This window comes from Raphanus sativus, chromosome 4 (genome assembly GCF_000801105.2).
Source record: "Raphanus sativus cultivar WK10039 chromosome 4, ASM80110v3, whole genome shotgun sequence".
In the NCBI taxonomy this organism is placed as follows: Eukaryota; Viridiplantae; Streptophyta; class Magnoliopsida; order Brassicales; family Brassicaceae; genus Raphanus; species Raphanus sativus.
This window is the reverse complement of record NC_079514.1, coordinates 18009139-18031904: the sequence shown is the minus strand read 5'-3', so window position 1 is coordinate 18031904 and position 22766 is coordinate 18009139. Positions and strand designations below refer to the sequence as shown.

Sequence of the window (22766 nt, the reverse complement as noted above, 5' to 3'; positions counted from 1 at the left end):
TAAACCCTAAACCCTAAACCCTAAACCCTGAACCCATGGAAAAAATAATAATTATCAGAGAAACAAGTGCATTTCCAAGTCTGAAATCTTCAAGTTGCAAACTAAGAAACAAGTGTAACAGGTCAGGCACAAGTTATATAAGAAACATGTTTGAACAAAAGATAGAAGATAAACAATGTTTAACCATCGTTTTGAACTTTTGGGTTTCCAATAAATTCTTCATAGGTGTCCAAAGCGTATTTCTGACGGAATTTGTCCACCTTATTGTCATCGATCTGCCCCATATCCTCATACGAGTATCCCGCTGCATGCATTTCCAGAAATTTAACCGAGCATGGTCCACAGTCGCTAGACCTTTCGTTGAAGTAAATATTGTCTGGACGCACCCATGAAAATGCTTGGTATTCTTCAGGATGACTACTATCGGTAGGAGGCGAAAACGCAGCTAAGACATGAGGCAATGCGCGTAGGAGATAAGCCATGTGGTTGTTCACCTCATTATCAGACGGATTATGGGGAATGTTGCAGTCCAAAATCTCAACTTGTCTGGATGTCAAGTTGATCACAAGACCAACCCAATGATCTTTTCCCCACATCATTGGGGCGTACACCCTGTCCACATCAACCAACAACACCTTCTTCTCATTCCGACGCAGCGTTTTTCCGGTGAAACAGAAACTCACAAGCCCTCCCCACTTGAATCCCAATTTATCTGAGGCCTTCTCGAACTCTGCGAACTTTGATATGATGCCCGCAATACTGAAGTAGTCTACAAATCGGCACCTCCGAATCAGATAATTGCTTCCATGTCGCCTTACTAGCATACTAATTAGCACAGAAATATGCTGAACAATATTTACAAACCATTAGAACTCCCAACATTAAATCGGTGGAAATCCGAGTAGTAACTTCAATAAAAGGGACTAAGTTCAGATGTATTACCTCCGTAGTGACCCAATTTGTTGGCCTCGCCAACGACAGGAAGAACTGATTTGAGACATGGATCCCAATAACAATTTCGAATTCCCTGCGATTTGATAGCAAACAAAAAGTCAATATTAAACAGCCGCAGTCCGTCCAAGAAATTTAGACAGTATATCCAAACAACTTACTGTTCCGGTTTTTCGCGAAGAATATTTTGAAACTCTTGAAACTTCGCTTTCTCCAACTCTGCTAAGGGAGTATATTTGGGTTTCTTGCAACTTTGGAAAAGGGTCTTCAATCTCTTGTCTGGGGTGTACACTCCTCCAATCTTTATAGAACGTCTCGGAATACGCTTGGTCTGGAGGTCATCTTTTTTGGTTGAGCTAATTCGAATACATTTCCCTTCTACCTCTGTTTTTTTGGATGACCTAGTAAGATATCGACTCCGCTTCGTCATCCGAACGTCTGGTGTGCGAGATTCAGTCATCGGATCATCCTCTGGTGGTGTCTTGTAATCTTCAGAATTTGTCGGTGACGCTTTACCAGCTTGTTCCTCGGTAACATCCTGCAATGTCATGATTTAAACCAGTTCAAAATCACGGATGGACATATGCTATAAAGAACATTACAATCGCACCTCCGGCGGAAAGACATAAGATCTATGATGAGCCCAAACGGACAGAATTCTACAAGTGTTATCCTGGGGATCTTTATACTCATTTTCACACCGTGTCCCCTTTTCCACCTCTTCTGCTAACAAATTTAGCCCTGAAATTGGACACTCATCTTCCCCCTCGCCCTGACAACGTTCAGATATAGCAAATTCAATTCTGATGTAGTTTAAATGTAAATTTGTACACCTAACAACTTGGGTGTATACCTGCCAAACTAGACTGAACACCTGAACCTGAACACCTAATCAAACTAATATGTACACCTGCCAAAATAAGCTGAACACCTAATCAAACTAATATGTACACCTGAACCTCAGAAACTCACATGAATGCCTCACATAAAACTTGACCAAGAAAATCTGTATACCTGACTACTTAACCTAAACACCTCATCAATTCAACCTGAATACCTGACCAAACAGATCTGTATACCTGATTACTGAGGCTGAACACCTCATAAATTAACTTGATTACCTTAACTAACCTGAATACCTGACCAATAAATCTGTATACCTGTACACCACATAAAATAACCTGAATACCTGAACTAGTAAACTGAATACCTGACCAAACGGCGTTCACACATCGACTTCTGGAATGTTTGCCGGCTTCGAGAAAGAGGGGCCTTCGCCCGCCATTGAATCTACCTACACGTTGATTTTAAAGGCAAAAGAGTTTGACCGGGTTCCTTACATTGTTTATCATTACAAGTTGTACGAGCAGATTGATTACCTTTTCCCAGAAGCGATCATTTGGCGTACGACCACCTGCATGATTATCATCATGCATTCTCATCGTCTCATTGTCGCTAAACCAATCGCCGTTGTTCTTCTTGTGTTTCTTACTATAAGACCCACATATTTCAGCTTCAACATTACCATCACCACTGTACGAACGTCGCTTCTTTGGAACTTCCATCCCGGCAGGGTCAGCATTACTGTTGTCTCTGTTGTCTCCTGTGGTTTGCGGAAAAGTGAACGAGCCTCCCCTAACATGATGCAACCAGTCAAAAATCTCGTTCCGTAATTCACCCAACTGGGTTTTCAGTTCAACTCGAATCCACTCTTTCAGCTCTTGCTCCTTATCTGATAAGTTCCCCGGTTCAGCCTGTTTATGAATACCACGACGAGGTCGATTAGGACGCTGAGGCCCCTGAGTCGAACATCCAGTCAGAGTCTTTCCCAAACCGCCTAGACAGTTTGGGACACTTTTTTGGGACACCAACACCTTCACACTTTCCGGCTGGCTTCAGAGGTGTAAGGGATGAATCACCTCCCTTAAAGTCTGTTGCTTTGAACTCGTGCCCTTCCCGCAGCTTACGAACTAAGTTATCTATTCGGGGATCGATTACTTGTTTCTTCCACTTTGGATCCCTACCTTCATCTGGGATTGAATACGTAACAACAACCTCAAACAAAGAACACAAGCATTCATAAGTACACAAAGTTTGAGCGTCATCACTCATGTTATGCAAATACGATAGACAACAAAATTGTACCTCAGTTTGGGTTTCCACGAGAAGTATGTCTTCAAAATTCAGAAGTGGATTTGTTGAGTCGCATCCTTCAGGTTCTTCCAAGAAAGTAGTCGTTTTATTAGGTTCATGAATTTTCTCAAGCAATGAGGGGATAACTTTAAAAGCAAAAAGTTGCAGCGCCAGAGGGAACCCATAACAAGCTGTTGACTGCTGTTTCAAACGAAGGCGCATGACCGACAGGGATTTATACATTTTAGAAGGATCAGAAGGTTGAGGTGGTGTCAATCTAGACAGAGTGCTGAGAAATGCCTCTCTCCCCCATGGATATTGAAGAAATGATTGCGTGTCTTCCAGCATCTCGACGTAAGCAGGCATCAAACGAAGTAGTTTGTGACCACAAATCAGAAGACCATCTACAAGCGCAATGAGAGCTAGTGGCAAACGCTTCCACTCAGGAAGACTCGCCTGCCCAAGCATCCGAAGAACATCTGCCACAGTCACGTCTTCATCGTCAGTTCCAAACAACTCTTTCCACATACGGCCAGGTGTGGCATCGCTGGATTCTGAAACGTTTCCTACTTTTTCCCTTTCAGGCTCGCATTTAAGACCCGTGATGTCTCCGAACTCACGCAGAGAAAAACGCAGTGGCTTGTCTGCAAACAAGAACCATAGCTCATATAACCGGTACGTCACCAGCTGACGGCTGAGGAGAGAATGTACCAGTTTCGCAGAGTTTGAACACCGCGATACAGGTAAGTGGAACAGAGCTCCAAACTGACTATCTAACAATAGTTTCAATTCAGGGGAGCCTCTCAACAACTTCACTAACGATCCTATGATACTCGCCTTTGAATAGATGTTCAGTCGAGGTTTGCCAGGATAGCAATTACGTGCAAACAGTCTTTCCGGGAAAGCATGCGTAGTCCCAATAAATTCAGGTGCGTCCGATGAAGCTGGATCTTGTTCGGTTGATGCAACTTCATCTTGTTCGGTGGATGCAGGTTCCTCTTGTTCGGACTCCGTGCTCATATCTGAAATATAATAATCAAATCAAGCCGAATGCCCAACGCTTTAATTTTTAGAACTTTTTCCTAATAATTTAAGAGAGAAACTTAGCTAAAAGAGATACCTGCGTAACGAGGCGCAGTTTTGCCTACTCGGCGAGTTTTCTTGGGATTTGGTTCTCTATCACTGGCGGATTGACTACGAGTCACCCTCCTCGACGGCGTTACGCTGGAGGGGGATACCATCTCTACTGGAGTCTGCTGGCGAAAGGGGTCGTCCTGTCTCGTATCTGCTCGCAGTCTCCAATTCGTGTCTCCGAAGTTTGGTTTTCAATTGTGTCTCAAATCTGGGTTCAGTCGAGGCTGATTCTTGATGTCTGCTTTTCAATTGCAGCTGTTTAGAGGTAATTCTGGTCAAAGCACAAGACGACCAAAAGTGGCAATTTTAAAAAATTTCAAAATCTTCTCGTAATTTAGTTTTTCTTTAATTTCTCAAAATTTTCCTAATTCTTTCTTTTTAAATTATTTTATCATCTCTTTATCCCATTTATAAAAGGAAAAATGCGTAATGGCAGAGTCGTAATATCAAGAATCACGCGCACCCTCTACCGACAATTCACAAGTCTGGAAAAAGCGATTTGCCCAATTCTCTAATTTAAACTTGAGGTGGTCCAATTCCCTAATTTCAAACTTGCGATTTGCCCAATTTGCCAATTTTTTCTTTTTTTTCTAACAAAATGATATGTCAAGAGCAGATTTGGTGGAATCAAAGCGTGATTCACCAAAGTAGAGAAAATAGTGATGAAACGTTGAAGGTGAGAATCAAGACAATGCAAGAAGACCTTATATTTGCAAAATAGCGGTTGCCAAAAGAGAGACCAACAACCAGTGGCGGATGTACAGCCCACAAGGGTGGGGCATCTGCCCCCTATGGATTTTTTTTTTTTAAAATCTTTACTATCTATAATATATTTTGGAGAAATTGGATAAATCCCCCCCCCCCTTAAAATATCAAATCTAGGGTTAAATATACTTCATCTCTAAAGTTTAAATTTTTTGCCCCCCATAATAAAACTTTCTAGATCCACCATTGCCAACAATCCTTGGCTTAAGAAATGTAAATTTCCCATGACCATCATGGTTCGACAGGTCAATGGAAATAGATAACTTTGTATGCCAGATGGATCAATACTTATAACAATATTCTTATCAACGAGTTGGCAAATATTAAGATAGCCACATTCTATCCCAAATATACAACCATACTATCGTAGCGAAGGCGTCATGTCGATATTTTGTTTTTAACACTGAAATATATCAATCATTATAAATTATACAAGGGTGAAAATACAGGTTTGAAACACAGAACCAGCAGGAACATCAATTCCTCTAGAAACTAAAGCCAGCATACTTACAAGAATTATCTGAAACCAAAATTACACCCTAAACAAAGATTAAGAGTAAACACTGATAGAAACCTAAAATAAAAATAAAAATAAAAACTCAAGCAAATAAATTCATCGCAGAATGAGGAAGGAGATAAGCACAAACCATCAATCGAACTTATTTTTGGGGGACTTTGAAACTTTTTATACTTCTTTGGTATACGACCTCACAAGCAATGAGCAACAACATAAAAACAAACCTAGGAGGAAGAAGACCATTTTACCTCAAAACCCTCCAGGGAAAGGAGCGGAAGAGCCGTAGCTCCGAATCTTTGAACCATGAGCCAGAAATTTCACCAAACCCAACAGAAATCAGCCATCACAACCGATGACAAGGATACGCACATCTTCCCGACCACGAGAGACAAACACTATGCACAAGCAGATATGCTAGGAACACAAGAGAAGATGAGAGAGAATCCCAATTAGAATCGAAGGAAAAGTTCTAAGTGAGATAACACTGACAACCACCATCACTCCGAGCTCATATCTGTAAATCTAGATCTAGGTTTACACCAGAGCAATTTTAATCTTTGATAAAAAAAGACATGCACAGAAGAAAGGAGTAAGAAAAAACACAAACCGGACCGCCGGTGGCTATGGAAGTCTACTCCATCAGTAGGAAGCATTATTTACAACTAAAGAGATGTAGAAAGAATACAGGGAATTTTTTTTGTGTCAAGTCGATGATAAACATGGCATTTGTCAGATATGTACTTGGGAAGTTAAAGAAGGAATTTAAGCAGAAATTCTATCTAATAATGTCATATATGATGCATATAGGAAGCTGAAGGAACTCTGACGGAAAGGTAAGATCCAAAAATACTATTCTTCATTACATAATTCTCCAATATTGTCAGTTAAGACATTGCTTAGTCTTATATTTGAAAATGCAGAATTAATTTCTTTAGTGTGTTGGATTTCATATAGTACTAAACTTTAGTTTAGCCCAATCCAACTCAAGTTTCTCATAATTATTGATATCAGACCCCAACTCAGGCCGTTGGAACCGACCTACATATAAAATTGAATTGCTACCAAAGTATTAACATTTACGAACTGCGACTCAAAACAGTTTAACATTTATTAAATTTCTGAGAACTACAATCAGAAAGAAAAATGATTAGATTAAAGTCCTAAAAGACACTTCATTCTTAATACATTTATTTATTTTTCATTCTTAATACACTTTTAATCCAAATCTGTATTAAAAAAAATCCTCAGTCCTCCAAACACTTCATAGGAGCACTCCAAGTCGTGTTCTGAACATGTTCTGACAAAGACAGATACTTTCTCCAATCATCAAGAACGAGATTCAGATCATGAAGCTTCTTCTCTAATCCAATGCAACAATTTGCATGCATCGTGCAAACCAAGTTTATGTCTCTACTCGTTTGACAAAACCCACCAAAGTAAACGGTGTCGAAGAATCTCATTTGAATCCCAATCTCTGTAATGAAAGGCTTGTGCTTGATTCTATTGAACACATCTTGGTCGTGTAACTCTGGATAGTCTAGACGAGATTTGTGCCAGAATTTGTAAAACTCAACACTTCTATTGTTTGATCTGACGTATGTGAAGCCACCATTGACCCAATTGTTTGAATCGAAAGGATCCCCAAAGAATCTGTCACATGCCATTTGAAAATCTCCATCTGGATATAGCCGAGGAAATGGATCTCGAAGCCACATTATGTCTGTGTCCTATAAATTTACATAAACAAATCAAAACCACTAAATCAAGTCTCGTTAAGAGAGGTCTACTCAATAAATGATAATTGAACTACATGGTTAGACCTTACTTTAGGAGATTTACTGTCCTACGGATAAAAAACCTCCTTACTCATTAAAAAAAATATATTACAGAGAAATACAGAATTAAAGCCACTGATTAATACCGTAAATATGAAGTTGAAACCCATCTCGAGAACTTGTGTAAGAAGCTCGATTCTGCGCCACATCATCTTGAGATAGTCAGGAGTGTTGTAAACTTTCTCTCCGGAGAAATCAGTTTCTAAGGTTTCAATTTGGTAACAATTAGTATGAAGTTGTGAGCATCGTTCAAACGCCTTGCGATCCAAGCAAACCACTACTACGTGTTTCAACAGTTGTTGTGTTCCTTGCCCGATACGAAAACTCTCTAGGAAAAGATCGAACAAAGAGTTTGGCTCTGCCCAAGCTTGGTTCAGTGTCGTTATAATCACTGTATTGTTCTTCATCGTAGCATTCTCCAAAATCCCCTTGAAACTGATCTTTGGTTTGGCCTGAAGCAACAACAAATTAGACAAAAGGAAAATTAGACCAAAGACTACAGATTCAAACCCTAGAGATCAGATGAAACAGAGTTTTGTATAAGAACTTACTGTTTCTTGAGAAATCTCTGATGAGTTGATATTTGGCAATGGTGGAGAGGAGGGAGAAGCGACAAGAGAACTGAGATTGTTGACACTAAGTCGTTGCAGAGGATAAGCTGCTTTGTATAAAACAAGACATGAAGCAGACAAACAAAGAAACAGAATCAAGATTCTTTTTACTTCCCTTTGCCCGAACATAAATTCTGAATCAAGACATTTACTGCGAGACCAAGAAGAAGAAGAGGAAGACGAAGAACTCATTGTTCAACTTTTTTTTTTCTTCTTCTTAGACTTCTTTTTTGTCGGTTCTTATATAACGTGCGAGACCAAAAGTTATGATTGGCATTTTTGTAACAGCAATGCTCGTTATTATTTTATTGTTTGTTTATTAATTTTTACTCCTAGTTAAGATAGACTTATTCCAAAAAACAAATAAAAGTGGTAGAATCGTGTATTGTTATCTTATTGTGAATTATTGAGTTTCTTTTTAGCGATTTCTTTATTACTAGATGGTTGGCCCGCTTATGCGGGCTTAATAATCTTATAAATATTTATTGATACATATATTATTATTTCAATAATTATCATGATAAGTTATGTTTATACTCTTAAATTTTTAAATTGGCGATATATGTATCTATAATTAAGTTTCTCATTACAATATATATATCCATGACTATTATTGAAATTAATTTTTAATATTTATGATTAAAAATATTATTTTCAGATAACAACATAATATATATCAGAACTGTTTTATTTATTTTTGGCCAAAATTGTATTATATTAATTTATGTTCAATTATCTAATCTAATAGATAAACATAAAATTATTAAAATAAAAATTTAATTATAGTACATATTATATATAATTATTTATTATATACATGATCATATTATCTTTATTCATGCCAATTAATACACATGCATTAGTCACTAAAATTAACTTTTTATAAAACCAAACATATTTGTGTTGGTGTCTAAAATCTATTAGTGTCCTAAACCTCTATATTTACCACTTGATCACAAGATCCTGGACAAATAGTGTATAATTTTTGGATTTTAATTGTCAACTTTTAGTTTTTGTTTCTGAATTTGTGGTTTTTGATTTTGATGTAGATTTTAGTTTTTAAATGCCAAATTATTTAGTTTTTTTATTTTGATATATTTAAAAAAGTCCTTTTATGTGTTTAAGATTTATCAAAACTAAATTTTACAAAACAATACTTTCAAATTGTATTTTACACAAAATTATGAAACACTAGAAATGACAATGACAAATTATTTTTCGAAAAGTCTAAAAAAACCCTAAAAGCCCTATAGCCCTATAAGAGCCGGGCCGGACTTTGAATTATAGGCCCAAAATATTTTTGGACCGGGCTGAGCCGGACTCAAATATTTACGGGCTTAACGGGTTTGGGCCGGGCCGGGCCGGACCAGCCCGAATTGACACCCGTATCAACCTGTCATGATAGACCTTTCCTCACGTTTATTTTATTTACTTTCGTAAATAACTTTGGGAGATTTGCAATTATACTACAAAAAAATATTGGAATTACTACGAAATTTAACTGTTAAAATATTGAGTCGTAATAACAACGTCGCGTTTACGTCGAAATAAAAATTCGTAGTAAAATCCACTTAAGGTTACAAGTAACCATTTCGTCGTAAAATTGACGTAAAGTTACGTCCACATACAGATGAAAATGAATAACGTTGTAAAAATATTGTAAAAGAACAACCAATTTACAATAGTTATATTTTACTTTGTTTTAATAACTATTCAGTTAAGTAGTTGGTGAAAACGTGTTTTTAGTGGACTATGCCAAACTAATTTCGTTGTAAAAGCTTTGTAAAATAGTTGTAAATTGGAACTTAAAAAGTTGTAAACTTTGTAGTTGTAAGATAGTTGTACAATTTCACCAACCTAAACTTGGAATCTCCTATAAAGATGACATTTGATCATTTTCAAAGTCACACAAAAAAAGAGATCAAAAATGTGAAACCTAAATTTGGATGTACACGCACAAAGATTCTGACAGGAGAGTAACGGATGCATTTCTCAACGGTGCGGAGATATTCATGTTCCAAGCTTGTTCTACACCACTCACGCAAGAAACCGGTAAGATGTTATGTCCAAGTCGGAAGTGCAAGAATACCAAATTTGTCAGTAGTAAAATCGAAGTTTTACACCAAATTACAATATATGGTTTCAACATGGAGAGAGTCATGATAGAAATGAAGCTAGTAGTAGTAATAATAATATTATGGCTGCTAACGAAGAACCAATTCAGTTGCATAATGAAAATGATGAGGAGTTGACGGTCGATTATGATATGATTGACGACATGGTTGCAGATGAATTTTTAGAAACAACTACAACAATAGCTGATCAAACTGCTCTTAATGCTGAATAACCTAACTTGAAAGCAAAAATGTTTTATGAAATGTTTGATGCTGTAAATCAACCAATCTACGCTGATTGTAGAGAAGGACTCTCTAAATTGTTACTTGCAGCTAGAATGATGAATATTAAAACATATTATAATTTATCTGAGAATTGTATGGATGCATGGGCTCAATTGTTTAAAGAGTATTTGCCAGAACACAACGTGTCAGCTGAATCTTATTATGAGATTCATAAATTGGTTCATAGTCTTGGATTGCCATCAGAGAGGATATACATTTGCATAGAAAATTGCATGATCTACTGGAAAGATGATGAGAACCTGGAAGAGTGTCGTTTCTGCAAGAAGCCAAGATTCAAACCGCAAGGACGTGAGAGGAATAGGGTACCGTACCAAAGGATGTGGTACCTACCAATTACGGACATGCTGAAACAGTTATATCAATCTCAGGAGACTGCTGGAGCGATGAGATGACATGCATAACATGTCCAGAAGGATGGTGAGATCGTTCATCCATCAGATGCAAGAGCGTGGAAACATTTGAACAAAGTACACCCAGATTTCGCAAGTAATAGTCAGAATGTTTATCTTGGGTTATGCGTAGAAGGATTTAGTCCATTTGAAATGTCTGGAAGGAAATATTCATTATGGCCTGTGATTCTTACGCCGTACAACCTGACACCAGAGCTGTGCATGGAACGTGAATTTTTATTCATGAATGATACACCATGAATTTGACCCAATTTTAGTCATGATATATAAGAATTTTAGGATATATTTAATTTGTTTTGGAGTCTAGATAGCATATTTACATGTTCAGGAGCAATTGGAGAAAAGATGGTGATTTTGGAGTATTTTGGAACACTTTAGAGATTTCACCCGAGATGACCATATCGCCACCCGAGGTCGACACAAAGAGACGCGTTGATCGATACACCTTCAATGATAACGATGGGAAAAACGCAGAAGTCCAGTTTGGTCACAGTCGACTTGAAACCCAACATTCCATCTATTTACCAAAATACCACTGACGAGTTTTAACCTAATTATTTAGTATTTATGTCTTGCCTAAGTGTTTTGGCACATATACGCTTTTAGACACAGTTTTTACCTAAGGTTTTTACACCATTGTTTTGTGAGAGAGAGAGAGTTACTATTGAGAGTTTTCTTGAACACATTTATTTCCATCTATTCTATTCTATGCAATTTTATTTAATTGTTATGATGCTTTGCTTGGCTATGTCTGAGTAAACACCTTTGTTAGATTTAGGATTCAAATAGGTTTTGAAGGATTAGCCCCAAATATGAATACTTGAGCATGTGATATTCATCTTAGAAGATTTCTCTTAATGCTTGTTATGATATAAAGTCTTATTCCGCCGAAATTTCTCCATATGTGTACAAAAAGCTAGTCATTCATCAGGTGTCGACACCATCTTCACAAATTTAGAAGAGTATGTCACAAAAACACCTCAGAAAATTGTAAAGTCTTCATGCACTCCGTAACTCAAACCAGAGTTTCATATTCTGCATGTAAAGGTGAAAGGCTTCGTTCAGCGATTCATCGCCCCCCCCCCGAACATCTTGTCTTCTGATCCTAGAGTTTTGCAGAACCACCCCTGACCTGTAAATGGATCTTGCTTATGTCAAGCGGTATCAACACATAAATATTTTGTTAAGTCCATAGTTTGCCAATGAGGATTCGGTACAAACCTATTTTGTTCCTTTGTGTATATGATCTGATCCTCGGCCACAAAGCTCCTTCCACTTCCGCTATACGAAGAAACTTATTGGTTGCCATTCATGTTAGTATAAATTTTATCATTTATGTTTTCCATATGTACCACATAATCCAAGGAAAATAACTAAAATCATGATCTTGTGGAAGTCTCCAAAACAGATAGTCAATATTGGTAAAGACAGAAGCTAATTAAAAATTATGTGGTGGGGGATGGGGGTGCCGGGGGGGGGAGGAAATCTTAGACAAAGCCAAAGTTTGCAAGAGCCATTGGACACTCAAATATCACATGATTGATGGATTCCTCCTCTACTATGCACCGTGTATCACATTCAATCCTCCGCGCTTGTTAATTTTTTTATAAACGGTAATATAGCTGATATAACTTGCCAAACAAAATGCCTCAGTTTTGGTGAGCATCTCAGTTTCCATACATTTCCCAATAATGGCTTAGTATATGGTCCGTAGTATTCATGTTTTTGTCCCTTGTCCGGGTACATTGTTTATGTTCTATATCCTAATTTTATTGTAAAGATACATGATTGTGTCGAATGCCATCCCTAGAAACTAGGGAGATGAGATCGACTGATCGCTATATCTTTAATGATTTTCACATCTTCTGGATAAACATATGCATTAAGCCAATCCAGATTCCATGAAATATCAACCGAATTGATGAGATGTTCCACTTTTTAAATATGTTAATAAATATAATGACTTCTTAATTTGAGGTTTGAATAAATTACTATTCATAATTTTTTTCTTTTCTTCAGTTTGAATATAATTATTAGTTCTTTTATAAAAGTTTAGGAAATATTTATGAAACTGTTTTTTCGTTTTGGAAAAACTTGCAAATAACCCACGTTCTGGTGACTGTAGATAATCCACTAGTAAGTAGAACTTGAACATCTCGATTTGAAGGTCTCCTCCTTGAAGGCTGTTTCTTGAACTGACGTTTGCTGTTTTCCACACCATGAGTCTTCCATTGTTGATAAGAAGCGTGATAACAAAATCTATAAAGCCAAGGATTTACTCCCTGGTGTTCTAATATCATAAGAACATTTCAAAAACAAGGTAGATTTGTGTCTTAAAGACATTATTGAACATAAACTAAAAATAGTTCAAAGAGCTTTATTGAAACGCAAAGAGAAAGAAAGAGAGACTTTAGGAATCTAGAATAATTTATTGATTTCATATAAATAGTTTAATTGGGGCTGCTACTAGGAGCAGCAAAGATTCCAACTACAAGCATATAAAGACATATTTGTATCACTTCTAGAAAACCTATTACATGTTACTTAAACTTTCTAATGGATCACAAGTTGGGCTTGTGTGTAGGCTTCAATAATATAAAGATATATTACTGTGTCTTCAAACAACCATCATAAGCATTGGTTGAATTTCCATACGCGTTACTGCATTCAACTATTGGCTTCTTTCCATCAATCGTAGTAATATCAATTCTATCTAGAACGATATCTTTGCAAGATGTGACTTCGCTGCAATCTATCTTTATAATCTCATCTTGTCGTGACGTTCCACGAAAATCCACGAATGTCACGTTGCTAATGGCCACTGCTGATGATTCCTATTAAATAAAAAATATACAAAAATAAAATAACCTAAATTCTACTTTTTTTTGGGCAAACCTAAATTCTACTTAGAAGTTTTATATTTTACTGAAAGAAAGAAAATAACTTACCTCTACGTCGATACGTCCCTTGTCTATATACTGTTGATCGATTATAATTGGATTTTTGGTTTCAGTGAGTATGATATCCTTGAAAACTATATTCCTTGCATATCCTTTTCCGTTCTAAACATTAAAATTAAATAAAAATAAGTAAAACAAGTCGTATCATTATTATAGCACTCCATATAATTCTCTCTTTTTTTGAAAAAAACACTTCATTTCATTCTTATATAGACAAATTTAATTAAAGATTTATTACCGCCACTCCATTTAATTCTCTCTCTCTTTTTTTGAAAAACACTTCATTTCATTCTTATATAGACAAATATAATTAAAGATTTATTACCGGCCATGTCTTAATTCTCGCTCCATTGTTCGTCTCGTTGAAAGTGCAGTTAGTCACTTGGACGTTCTCAACTATAGATTCTTCTCCATCTTTTCCTAAACTTCCCACACTAATATAATCATAAACGTAAAGAACAAATTTGTTATAAAACCTAAAAATTAATATCCAGGACCACATTGCATCCTCATTCCATGTCCAAGAAAACATACACGATCAAAGATATACCTTATTCCATGTCCAGGACCACATTGCATCCTTGTGATGGAGATATTTATACTTCCACTGTTCAAAGCTACACAATCATCTCCTGCAAAGATTTTGAAATACGTATAGCCATATTATACCATTTAAATTGGAAATTTAGTGATCCCAAAAAGGAGAGATATCTAACTACGTACCTGTTCCAACCATAGTGTCATATATTTCAACATCAGTTGATGCTGAAATATCAATTCCATCGGTGTTAGGACTATCACCAGGCGCAATAAGTTTTATCTGGGTGATTTTGACTTGTCTGCAATCGTTGATTGAGATATGGTTTCTCGGGCTATCGAATGAGGTTATTCCATTTATTTCAAGATTATTGCATCCTTGAAAATGCAATTGCTACAATATAAAAGAGAACCTTTCGCTATGAGCTTTTAGTAGCGGAATTTTAAAGTCAATTTAATATATAAAAACTATATGTACTCACAGTAGGGTGTTTAGAAGCTGGCGTATTGTCCTGGATTGAATGAATATGAGAAAGAAAAAAACATTAGACCCACATTTTCTGATTATAAATACAACCACAGAAATTTCACTTCTTTTAATATATTAAAATATTTCACCTCCCAGAAAGATGAACCACGTCCATTGATTGTTCCTGAACCAAGGACCGTTAGACCGATGATTTTATTAAAACTGACCCATTCGCATGACTTCAAATCTGACCATGCTTCTTTGTTAAGAGGGGCGACAATCTTTCCTTCCAACTGTATAGTTGATCAAAAATACATTCCAAATCAACACATAAACGTTTTCTAATAAATAAGTTTTCAAATGGATTTTAAAAATATTAATCTTTCAGTGTTACCTGAACTTGTACAGATGGAGAGTTACAAGGACCTTGAAACACTAGAGGTTGTAGTAAAAAGGTATTATCTGAAGGAATAAGGAGTGTTTTATTATTCCCACCACTACTGCACATAGCTTTCCATGCTTCTACAAAAGCCTTTTCCCAAAAGAAAGAAACAAATTTATACAAATTAGTAGAGGAATAACTAAATATTTGTAACAAAATTATGATCTACTTGTAGGAACGAGTAACAATAGAAAAATAATAGTAAATATATGGCTAGATCATTTTTTGGTTAGACTACTAAAAGTTTTTAACAAGAAAACCATTATTATCTTTTCAAAAAGAAAAAAAACCGTTATACAAAAACATGGCGCCAATCATGGCTGGGAATCATGGCCAATCCTTTAGAACATTCATTTAATGAAAAAAAATTTTGATTCAAAATTATTTATAGTGCAAGAAAATTATCTCAAAATTTCAGTGTCATCCAATGTTTTAAAAACCGGACCGGATGCCGACTCGGCGTACTTAGTGGTTGACTGGTCGGATCGGATGCCGACTCGGACACTGTCATCACTTTTCTTTTCCAAAAATAAACATGATTCTAAAATTTATAGGCTTATAATTTTCTTTTTTTCTTTTTCGCTGGAAATTATTATAGCTTCTCTTGATAGAGTTTAAACTAAAGAGTCGTGTTATAATTTTTTTTAAAAAAATAGATAATATTTTAATGGAAAAATTGAGATTATGTTTTTGCAATATTATACCTTTGAATCATCGGTAGTACCATCTCCCTTAGCACCAAATTTAAGGACATCATAGATTTGACCATTTACAAATCCAAAATTGACTAACGTCAACATGAACACAACACGTACTATGATTTCCTACAATATCCAAAAGCAAGATCAGATGGAAATAAACATATCAAGTCAAAGAGAAATATATATATATATATATATATATAAACTATATTTAACATTATATGTACCATTCTCTGAGGATGATACGATGATTTCATTAACAAACGAAAAAGATGATGATCAGATGAGTGAATGTAAAGGTATTGTTGTGTCTATGTATTTGTTTATGACATATTTATATACTTATAAATCATATACTTTGTTCTGAAATTCGCAGATTTTATACCTAAATACACTCAACAAGTTTATACATATAGGGGATGCATTTACTGTATCAAACTATATGCATGTATATCCAGTTAGAGTATTAGATTTAGACAAAAATCTCCATTCAAAATTTTAAGAAATTAAAAATCTCCATTCAAAATTTTAAGAAATAAATACTATATAAACAATCAAGAATATAAGTTGCAAGAGAGATGAAAATGCATAAACGGAAAAAAATAAAATGCACTAAAAATCCAATGTATAATTTGATTTGGGTGTATATTATCATCAGATTGATTTAACCTAATGATATTTTTAAACGTAATTATTATTTATATGTAACTTAATAGAACTGATATCGAAAATATACATATTCTTTTTAATTATTTGTAAGCATTAAAATAAATATTATTGTCTAAGATAAATTAAAGATATGAAACTCACTTATTTAATAACCCATTATATTCTTGTTTTGACTTTATTTTCTACTAAACTCACTTATTTAATAACCCATTTTATTCTTATTTTGAATTTATTCTCTACTAAATTTTATGAAAATATTAAAAATCATCTCTTTGATTTTTAGTATTAAAAGAACATTTTTATTCTTCAAAAGAAAATATAGTATAATTCAGAAAAAGATCTTAACCATAACGGTTAAATCCAATACATCTAAAAGCAAAGGTTAAATGGATTTTTTAAAATACTAATCAAATCGTTATTTACATTGTCATATATATATATATATATATATATTAATTATATATAAAAATCAGTTGACCGTAACATATGTAATGTAATATTGATGAATAATTTCACGGATAACGATTCCATGATGTAGATTTCCATGTTAGCATTTGGATCAGCGGATGGTTTTACATTTATAATATTTTGGATGGACATTGTTGGAGCAGAATCAATCACATAAATCTAGCTGAGAAAAAAAAACCACTCACGACATACTGAAGTAACAAGATATGGCCTATTGGCAAAACCCAGCCCAAAAAGGCTACTTTGCAGCACAAAATAGCAAGCTCCAAGTCTATAGGTAAACATCAAAGTCCTGGTCACTTCACGGTCAATCGAACCGAGATCTTCGGAGCAAGGCATGTCATGTGTGCCCTAGATACGTGGAGTAGTTAGAGCAAACTAACAGTATAAAAGACAAAACCAAATTCATTATTGAGGAGCGTAATTTGACTTACCTACTAGAGGTCTAGATTACTCTATCTCTATTGTTATTCTTTTGTGTTTTGTTCTTTTTATTAATTTTCATTAATATTAATCTTGTTCGATCAAATTATTTTAGAGATGTACTCACATAGATCTTTTTCCTACTGTTTCCCTAAATTTTCTTCTATTCACATTAAATTTCTGATTGAGGAACTTTGCTCCCATAGACATGCTATATTCTCAACACTTGGCCACAACGACTGGCATAATATCCCAGTTTGCGGTATATTTTTAAAAAATAAAAAAATTGATTTAGCTATCTTTTTCATCAAAATATACTTATTTTTATGTTCACACAACTAGAAAAAGTTAAAACAAATTTTGTCTGAGCTAGAGTAATAGAATTATGTATAATCGATTGGTAAGTGATTTATGATACCTTGCAAATGAATCCAAAATAAGGAAAAATATGGTGTACATGGTCAATAAAAATATATTCACACTTCCAAAATTTAACGCAACAGAACGCACCATATGTTGCAAAGTTAAAGCCCACATACAGAGTATGCAGGCATTGAAGGTCTATTAACAGTAGATGGTGGGAGGCATTACAATTGCATTCTTTGGAACTCGTACATGCTATGGAAGTCTTTGTCATTAACTAATACTAGGTCCGTGGCCGCGCTACGCGCGGCTATATGTGATAACTTTGTTTTTTTTATATTTATTTTAAATAATTCATTTTTTATAAAAATACATATTTTAGTCAAAAATATATAGAAAGATATATTTTTTTATATTTTCAATCTAATTTTACCAATTCATAATTACTGATTATAGACTTTACAAAGGTTAATTACATTTATTAAATTCTTGTTGGTTTAACATTATGAGAAATATATAATCACTATATATATAATATATTAAACTTTAATATATTTTATTAATATGTGCAAAAGTTTAAAACACCTATCATTTACAAATATGATAAATAGTATTGTATAATATTCAATTTAAACTTGCCTAGCAGTTAAATATCTATCTGATTTAATTTCATAATATTTTAACTTAGTTTTCAGAAAACTTTATGCAGTTTAAACAATTATATCATTTCTGGTTTAATATATATATATATATATATATATATATTATAAGTTAAAAATAATTATGAATTGATTTAAAATATTATTATTTCAAAATTAGTTGTTCCTAATATCAACTGTACATTCAAGTTTCTGATTTATGAAAAAAAAATTATTTTCACAGAAATTATTTAAGTTTCTCCAATTTTGATTTCTTATTCTTTCCAGTATATGAGATATTATAGTTAAAATCAAATATTATGTCAATTACGTCAGAACTAAATATAATAATCTTGAATGTTTTACATCAGAAAAATTGAAGATTAACTGCATTTTTATGATTTAATTATTCTTTTATATTCACAAGCATTATTATTTTTATTCAGTTTTATATCTTTTAAGTATTTACCGTATATTAAATACTATAATTAAAATAGAACATAATATTAATAATGATAGAATTAAATATTATAATTGAAAATATATTTTTTTACCTGAGGACTATATGTTATAATTATATTGTACTTTCACTTTTGTAATCTTATTTTTTTTCAATTTGTATTTAAGTTGTTTTGCTCCAATTTAAATATCAATTTGTCATAGTTCTCATTGTTGTTTTTCACTATTTTGTCGTAGATATGATTTTTTAATAATAAATATGTCCAACATGTTTATAAAAATATTTTATATATTAGGAAACAAAAAGTGGGCTGACGTAATATCTTTTTTCTCCTTATGTTGTTAAACTTCAAATATTTTCTGTAATTTCGACCACATTTTAGCCTTTTTGTCATCAGTTGAAGTCTTTGATAAGTTGAATATTAGTTTAGTATATGTGACTAACTAATATATTTGCATGACAGAATAAATCGGTTTAGTTTAACGAAAACAGATATGATTAGAAATCGAGCTCACTTACCAGTAGGTGTATTAGGCTTAAACCCTAAACATCGCAGAACAAAGCCTTCAGACAGATTGCATATAGTGGAGAAAGAAGAAGTTGTTGATTCAGCTTGTGCTCCAGTCATTTCAGAATCGGAAGAAACATGGTACGTAAATTCAGGAGAAAGCAAATGAAGAGGTAAGTCAATTATAGATATGCTTATTTGATGGTTGGAGGCGAGATTATGTGCAAAACGATTTGTACATTAGACGTAAAAACATGTTCTCTCTTCTACTTTTTTCACTGGAAATTATAATAAAACACTAATATTACTTAAATTTTCTCTCTTCTGTAGACAATGAAGAAGAATATTTTTATCTTATAATATATAATTGAGAATATTATAATAATTACAGTTACATTTGTGCAGTCTGTTGCAAAATTGTTTTTTGCAAAGAACCTTTTGGTTGGCAAGATTTTGACATCCACTGAAATTGTCAGTGAACTTGCAACTTCCAAACTGGGCTATGTATATTCTCTAGTCTTCAGATCATGCTAGATCACCATAAGCAAACAACCTGCCCAGTAAGCATTCTTTTACATCCTGTGTCAAATAGCAAAACCAAAGCATTTAGAGTCTCTACATCATAAGTTACACACAAAAAAGCACAAAACAGCTACTTACTTGTCCCTTCATGGATGAATCAGAAATGAGCTGCAGTAGAAATTCACAAATTAATGCTAGAGATTAAGCTAACAGGTAATGTCAACCCCAACACAATTCTCGTCTTGCACACTATTAAAGAAAAAAATGAGTTTTCTTTTATAGAAAAGTTAAGAAAAGTTAAGATCTTGATACTAAAACTGAGCCAGAGAAGGAGATAACCTCTCTGGAAGAAGAGACACCACGAATAAGCCTGCCTAGAGCGTATCTGAGATGCGGTGCACAGTTATCCAACCCATCATTCTTCTGAGCCTCGAGCATCAATCCTCCGTCAACAGATTCCTTATCAGGCAACATCTTGTACTGCTTCTGAATCTCCTGCAGCCTCGTCACCAAGGAGATAGCAGCTGCTTCTCTAACGGAAGCCTCAGGAGAAGCCAAATCCCTAAAATAACGTTTATGTCTGATAAAAACATTCAGCTTTCTTGCCAGTCTCTTCTTATCATTCAGTTATCATATAAATAAAAACATTGCTTTGCATAATAAAAAGGTAAGTACCAAATCAATTCTTTCTCCTTGGTGGAGGACTTAATCCTTTCGCCTCAAACTCATCCACTTGTCTTAACACAAACAACTCTTCCGCCAGAGCAGCTCGTCTGCAATTATAACGTTTCAAGACTTTACTTTTTTGGGTTTGCTCTTCTCGAGGTTATCATCAATGACGCCAGCACGTAAAAATTAGCTAAAGTGAACATACCTTCACGTAAAAATTACCTTGCCGACCTTTTAAATGAACTCGTGGTACACCATGACTGCCACCAAGTGCCCTGAACAATAAACATATGATATTAGTTTTGTCATATTCTTTTATAAACCAAGTATTCAAACAGGCAGAAGAATAGAACGCACTTGTAAACTTGCCACTCAAACGGTGGCCCATGGTTACGTCCTGTGCTGCTTGTATGCTCAAACTTTAAAGCCACCTGGCAGAAGAAGACTCATCAAGACAGCCATACGACCGCAAACGAAGCTGCTATATTTGGAAACACAAATCAACAGACCTCCATAGCTCTCGGGCCAAATATAGCATTAACAGTGACCGAGCCCACCTTTCTACCAACATAAACTTGACCAAAAACTCTTATTAATAGATCCAACAGCAATACTTTCTAGAAGTAAAGAATCCTTGGAATTGTGTTCAAACAAAAAAAAATCCTTGGATTCATATCACCAAACAACAATTGACAAAATTAGAAATTCTTCTTTCACATAATAGTCACGGTCAAAGATAAATTTAGAGCCTTGGGTGATATAGTACCTTGAAATAGTGAAAGAACTCACTTTAACCCCATCGGCAAGAGTACATAACGCCGGTTTGAGCAACTGGAGCGTCAGAGGCTTGTGTTGTTTTCTTCATTGCCAGTTTGTTCTTCTCTCAATTGTCACAGACCACCACTGTATATATAGATTGAATCACACAAAAGCGCACATGTCTACTGAATTTAATCATGGGCAAGTGTCAAACTTGGCGGGCTTCTTTCTTTTCTACAAATACGCGGTATTGCAGTTATGAAGATTCATAACAAATAATAAGTAATAGTCATTAAGTCACGATTCATCCCTCAGTCATCAATATCAACACCGCGCATGTCGACCAAGAACCGTAAACCTGTGAATCAAAGAAAACAAAATAAAAAGACGTTCATTGCCTATAGTAAAGATGCAGGAGATAAAAGATACCAGAACCTTGAGATTAGAGTAGTAGCGTTGCTGGAGCTTCTCTACATCTGTATCCTAGAAGAAACAGAGATAACACAGTCAGAAACTGAACAGTAAAATGAAGAGAGCAGTAAGTAAAATGGAACAATTCACATACACACAAAATGTAATAATTCATTGATATGATTATCAAACTCAACTAAACACAACTTACGACACTGTCCTAAACACAAAGCTCAAACTCAATTATTTTTTTTGGTAATCAAACGGACTCCTCATATGCTTTCCACTTACGCTACTCTTAACACTGCTGTCGTTTTAGCTTTTATAACATCCAAACTTCCCACCTATCGTACGGAAGCACATGTATTTATTAAATTACGATCAATTCAAGAACAGGTATGTGGATAAACATAATATATCATTCAAATAACCATGCCATAATATCAACAAACCATACTAAAACCAGAGAATGCTCTTACTCCTTTCCGGAACCATGATCTAAAAATTTATGATATCAACTTAAACTTATCTCTGACTGCAAATATACTGAATTGACTGCAACTTTTTTTATGGAATAGCTAGAATCACGGTGTAACATCAATGGAAATCTGATGGAGAGCGGAAGCTATGAAACTTCAAGATCAAGGGTTTGATCGAGAAGCTGGTGACGTGTTCTTGAAGGTAACTTCAAAAACGGGATAAAGGGCGCGAATACTCTTCGCAGTGTTCGTTAGAACTCTTAGGATTGCGAATACTCTTCGCAGTGCTTGAGAAAGCTCTTAAAAGAAAACTGAATTCTTATTCAAATCAATCTATCTTACAAAAGCCATAAGAGAGTTCCTTATATAGGACTCTTAAACCTAATAAAAAGGCAAAACACAAATCTTAAGTAAAAAGGAAATAACTAGAAAATGGAAACTTGCTGTTTAAGCTATGATGTTGCTGCATCAGGTCCCCCCGGGTGAGAAGGATTCGCCCACGAATCTGGATC

General features: G+C 34.7%; 2 protein-coding genes and 1 long non-coding RNA gene across 5 annotated transcripts; all 3 read right to left on the bottom strand.

The window, feature by feature from the left end:
- Positions 1 to 6641: 6641 nt before the first annotated feature.
- LOC108852636 (uncharacterized protein At4g15970-like) lies at positions 6642 to 8194 on the bottom strand. Its single transcript, XM_018626134.2, has 3 exons — positions 7887 to 8194; positions 7422 to 7787; positions 6642 to 7227 (listed from the first exon to the last, which is right to left on the bottom strand). Exons 1-3 carry the CDS (start codon positions 8136 to 8138, stop codon positions 6745 to 6747), a joined length of 1101 nt encoding a protein of 366 aa, XP_018481636.1. The 5' UTR covers positions 8139 to 8194; the 3' UTR covers positions 6642 to 6744.
- Positions 8195 to 13382: 5188 nt separating this feature from the next.
- LOC108853340 (probable polygalacturonase At3g15720) lies at positions 13383 to 16142 on the bottom strand. The gene is made up of 10 exons (XM_057008111.1): positions 16113 to 16142; positions 15889 to 16008; positions 15137 to 15274; positions 14892 to 15035; positions 14756 to 14785; positions 14460 to 14667; positions 14287 to 14368; positions 14062 to 14170; positions 13725 to 13838; positions 13383 to 13610 (listed from the first exon to the last, which is right to left on the bottom strand). Exons 1-10 carry the CDS (start codon positions 16140 to 16142, stop codon positions 13383 to 13385), a joined length of 1203 nt encoding a protein of 400 aa, XP_056864091.1.
- A 3512-nt stretch (positions 16143 to 19654) lies between these two features.
- Positions 19655 to 22333, bottom strand: LOC108829813 (uncharacterized). Of its 3 annotated transcripts, none has more exons than XR_008944708.1 (10): positions 22255 to 22333; positions 21800 to 21847; positions 21372 to 21722; positions 21115 to 21179; positions 20963 to 21036; positions 20811 to 20880; positions 20612 to 20709; positions 20276 to 20516; positions 20075 to 20185; positions 19655 to 19993 (listed from the first exon to the last, which is right to left on the bottom strand). It is a non-coding gene; the product is annotated as an uncharacterized LOC108829813 (long non-coding RNA). The 3 variants fall into 3 exon arrangements; XR_008944706.1 differs by having other exon boundaries at positions 20828 to 20880; positions 22255 to 22331; XR_008944707.1 differs by having other exon boundaries at positions 20828 to 20880; positions 21115 to 21166; positions 22255 to 22331.
- Between the last annotated feature and the right edge of the window lie 433 nt (positions 22334 to 22766).

Coding starts and splice junctions, on each gene's coding strand:
- LOC108852636 (XM_018626134.2), bottom strand. CDS start 8,138: ATGAGTTCTTCGTCTTCCTCTTCTTCTTCTTGGTCTCGCAGTAAATGT. Junction 7,788..7,886: donor CAGAGATTTCTCAAGAAACA/GTAAGTTCTTAT, acceptor TTGTTGCTTCAG/GCCAAACCAAAGATCAGTTT. Junction 7,228..7,421: donor GTTTCAACTTCATATTTACG/GTATTAATCAGT, acceptor GTAAATTTATAG/GACACAGACATAATGTGGCT.
- LOC108853340 (XM_057008111.1), bottom strand. CDS start 16,142: ATGAAATCATCGTATCATCCTCAGAGAATG. Junction 15,275..15,888: donor GTACTACCGATGATTCAAAG/GTATAATATTGC, acceptor TTTTGGGAAAAG/GCTTTTGTAGAAGCATGGAA. Junction 15,036..15,136: donor CTCCATCTGTACAAGTTCAG/GTAACACTGAAA, acceptor TCAACTATACAG/TTGGAAGGAAAGATTGTCGC.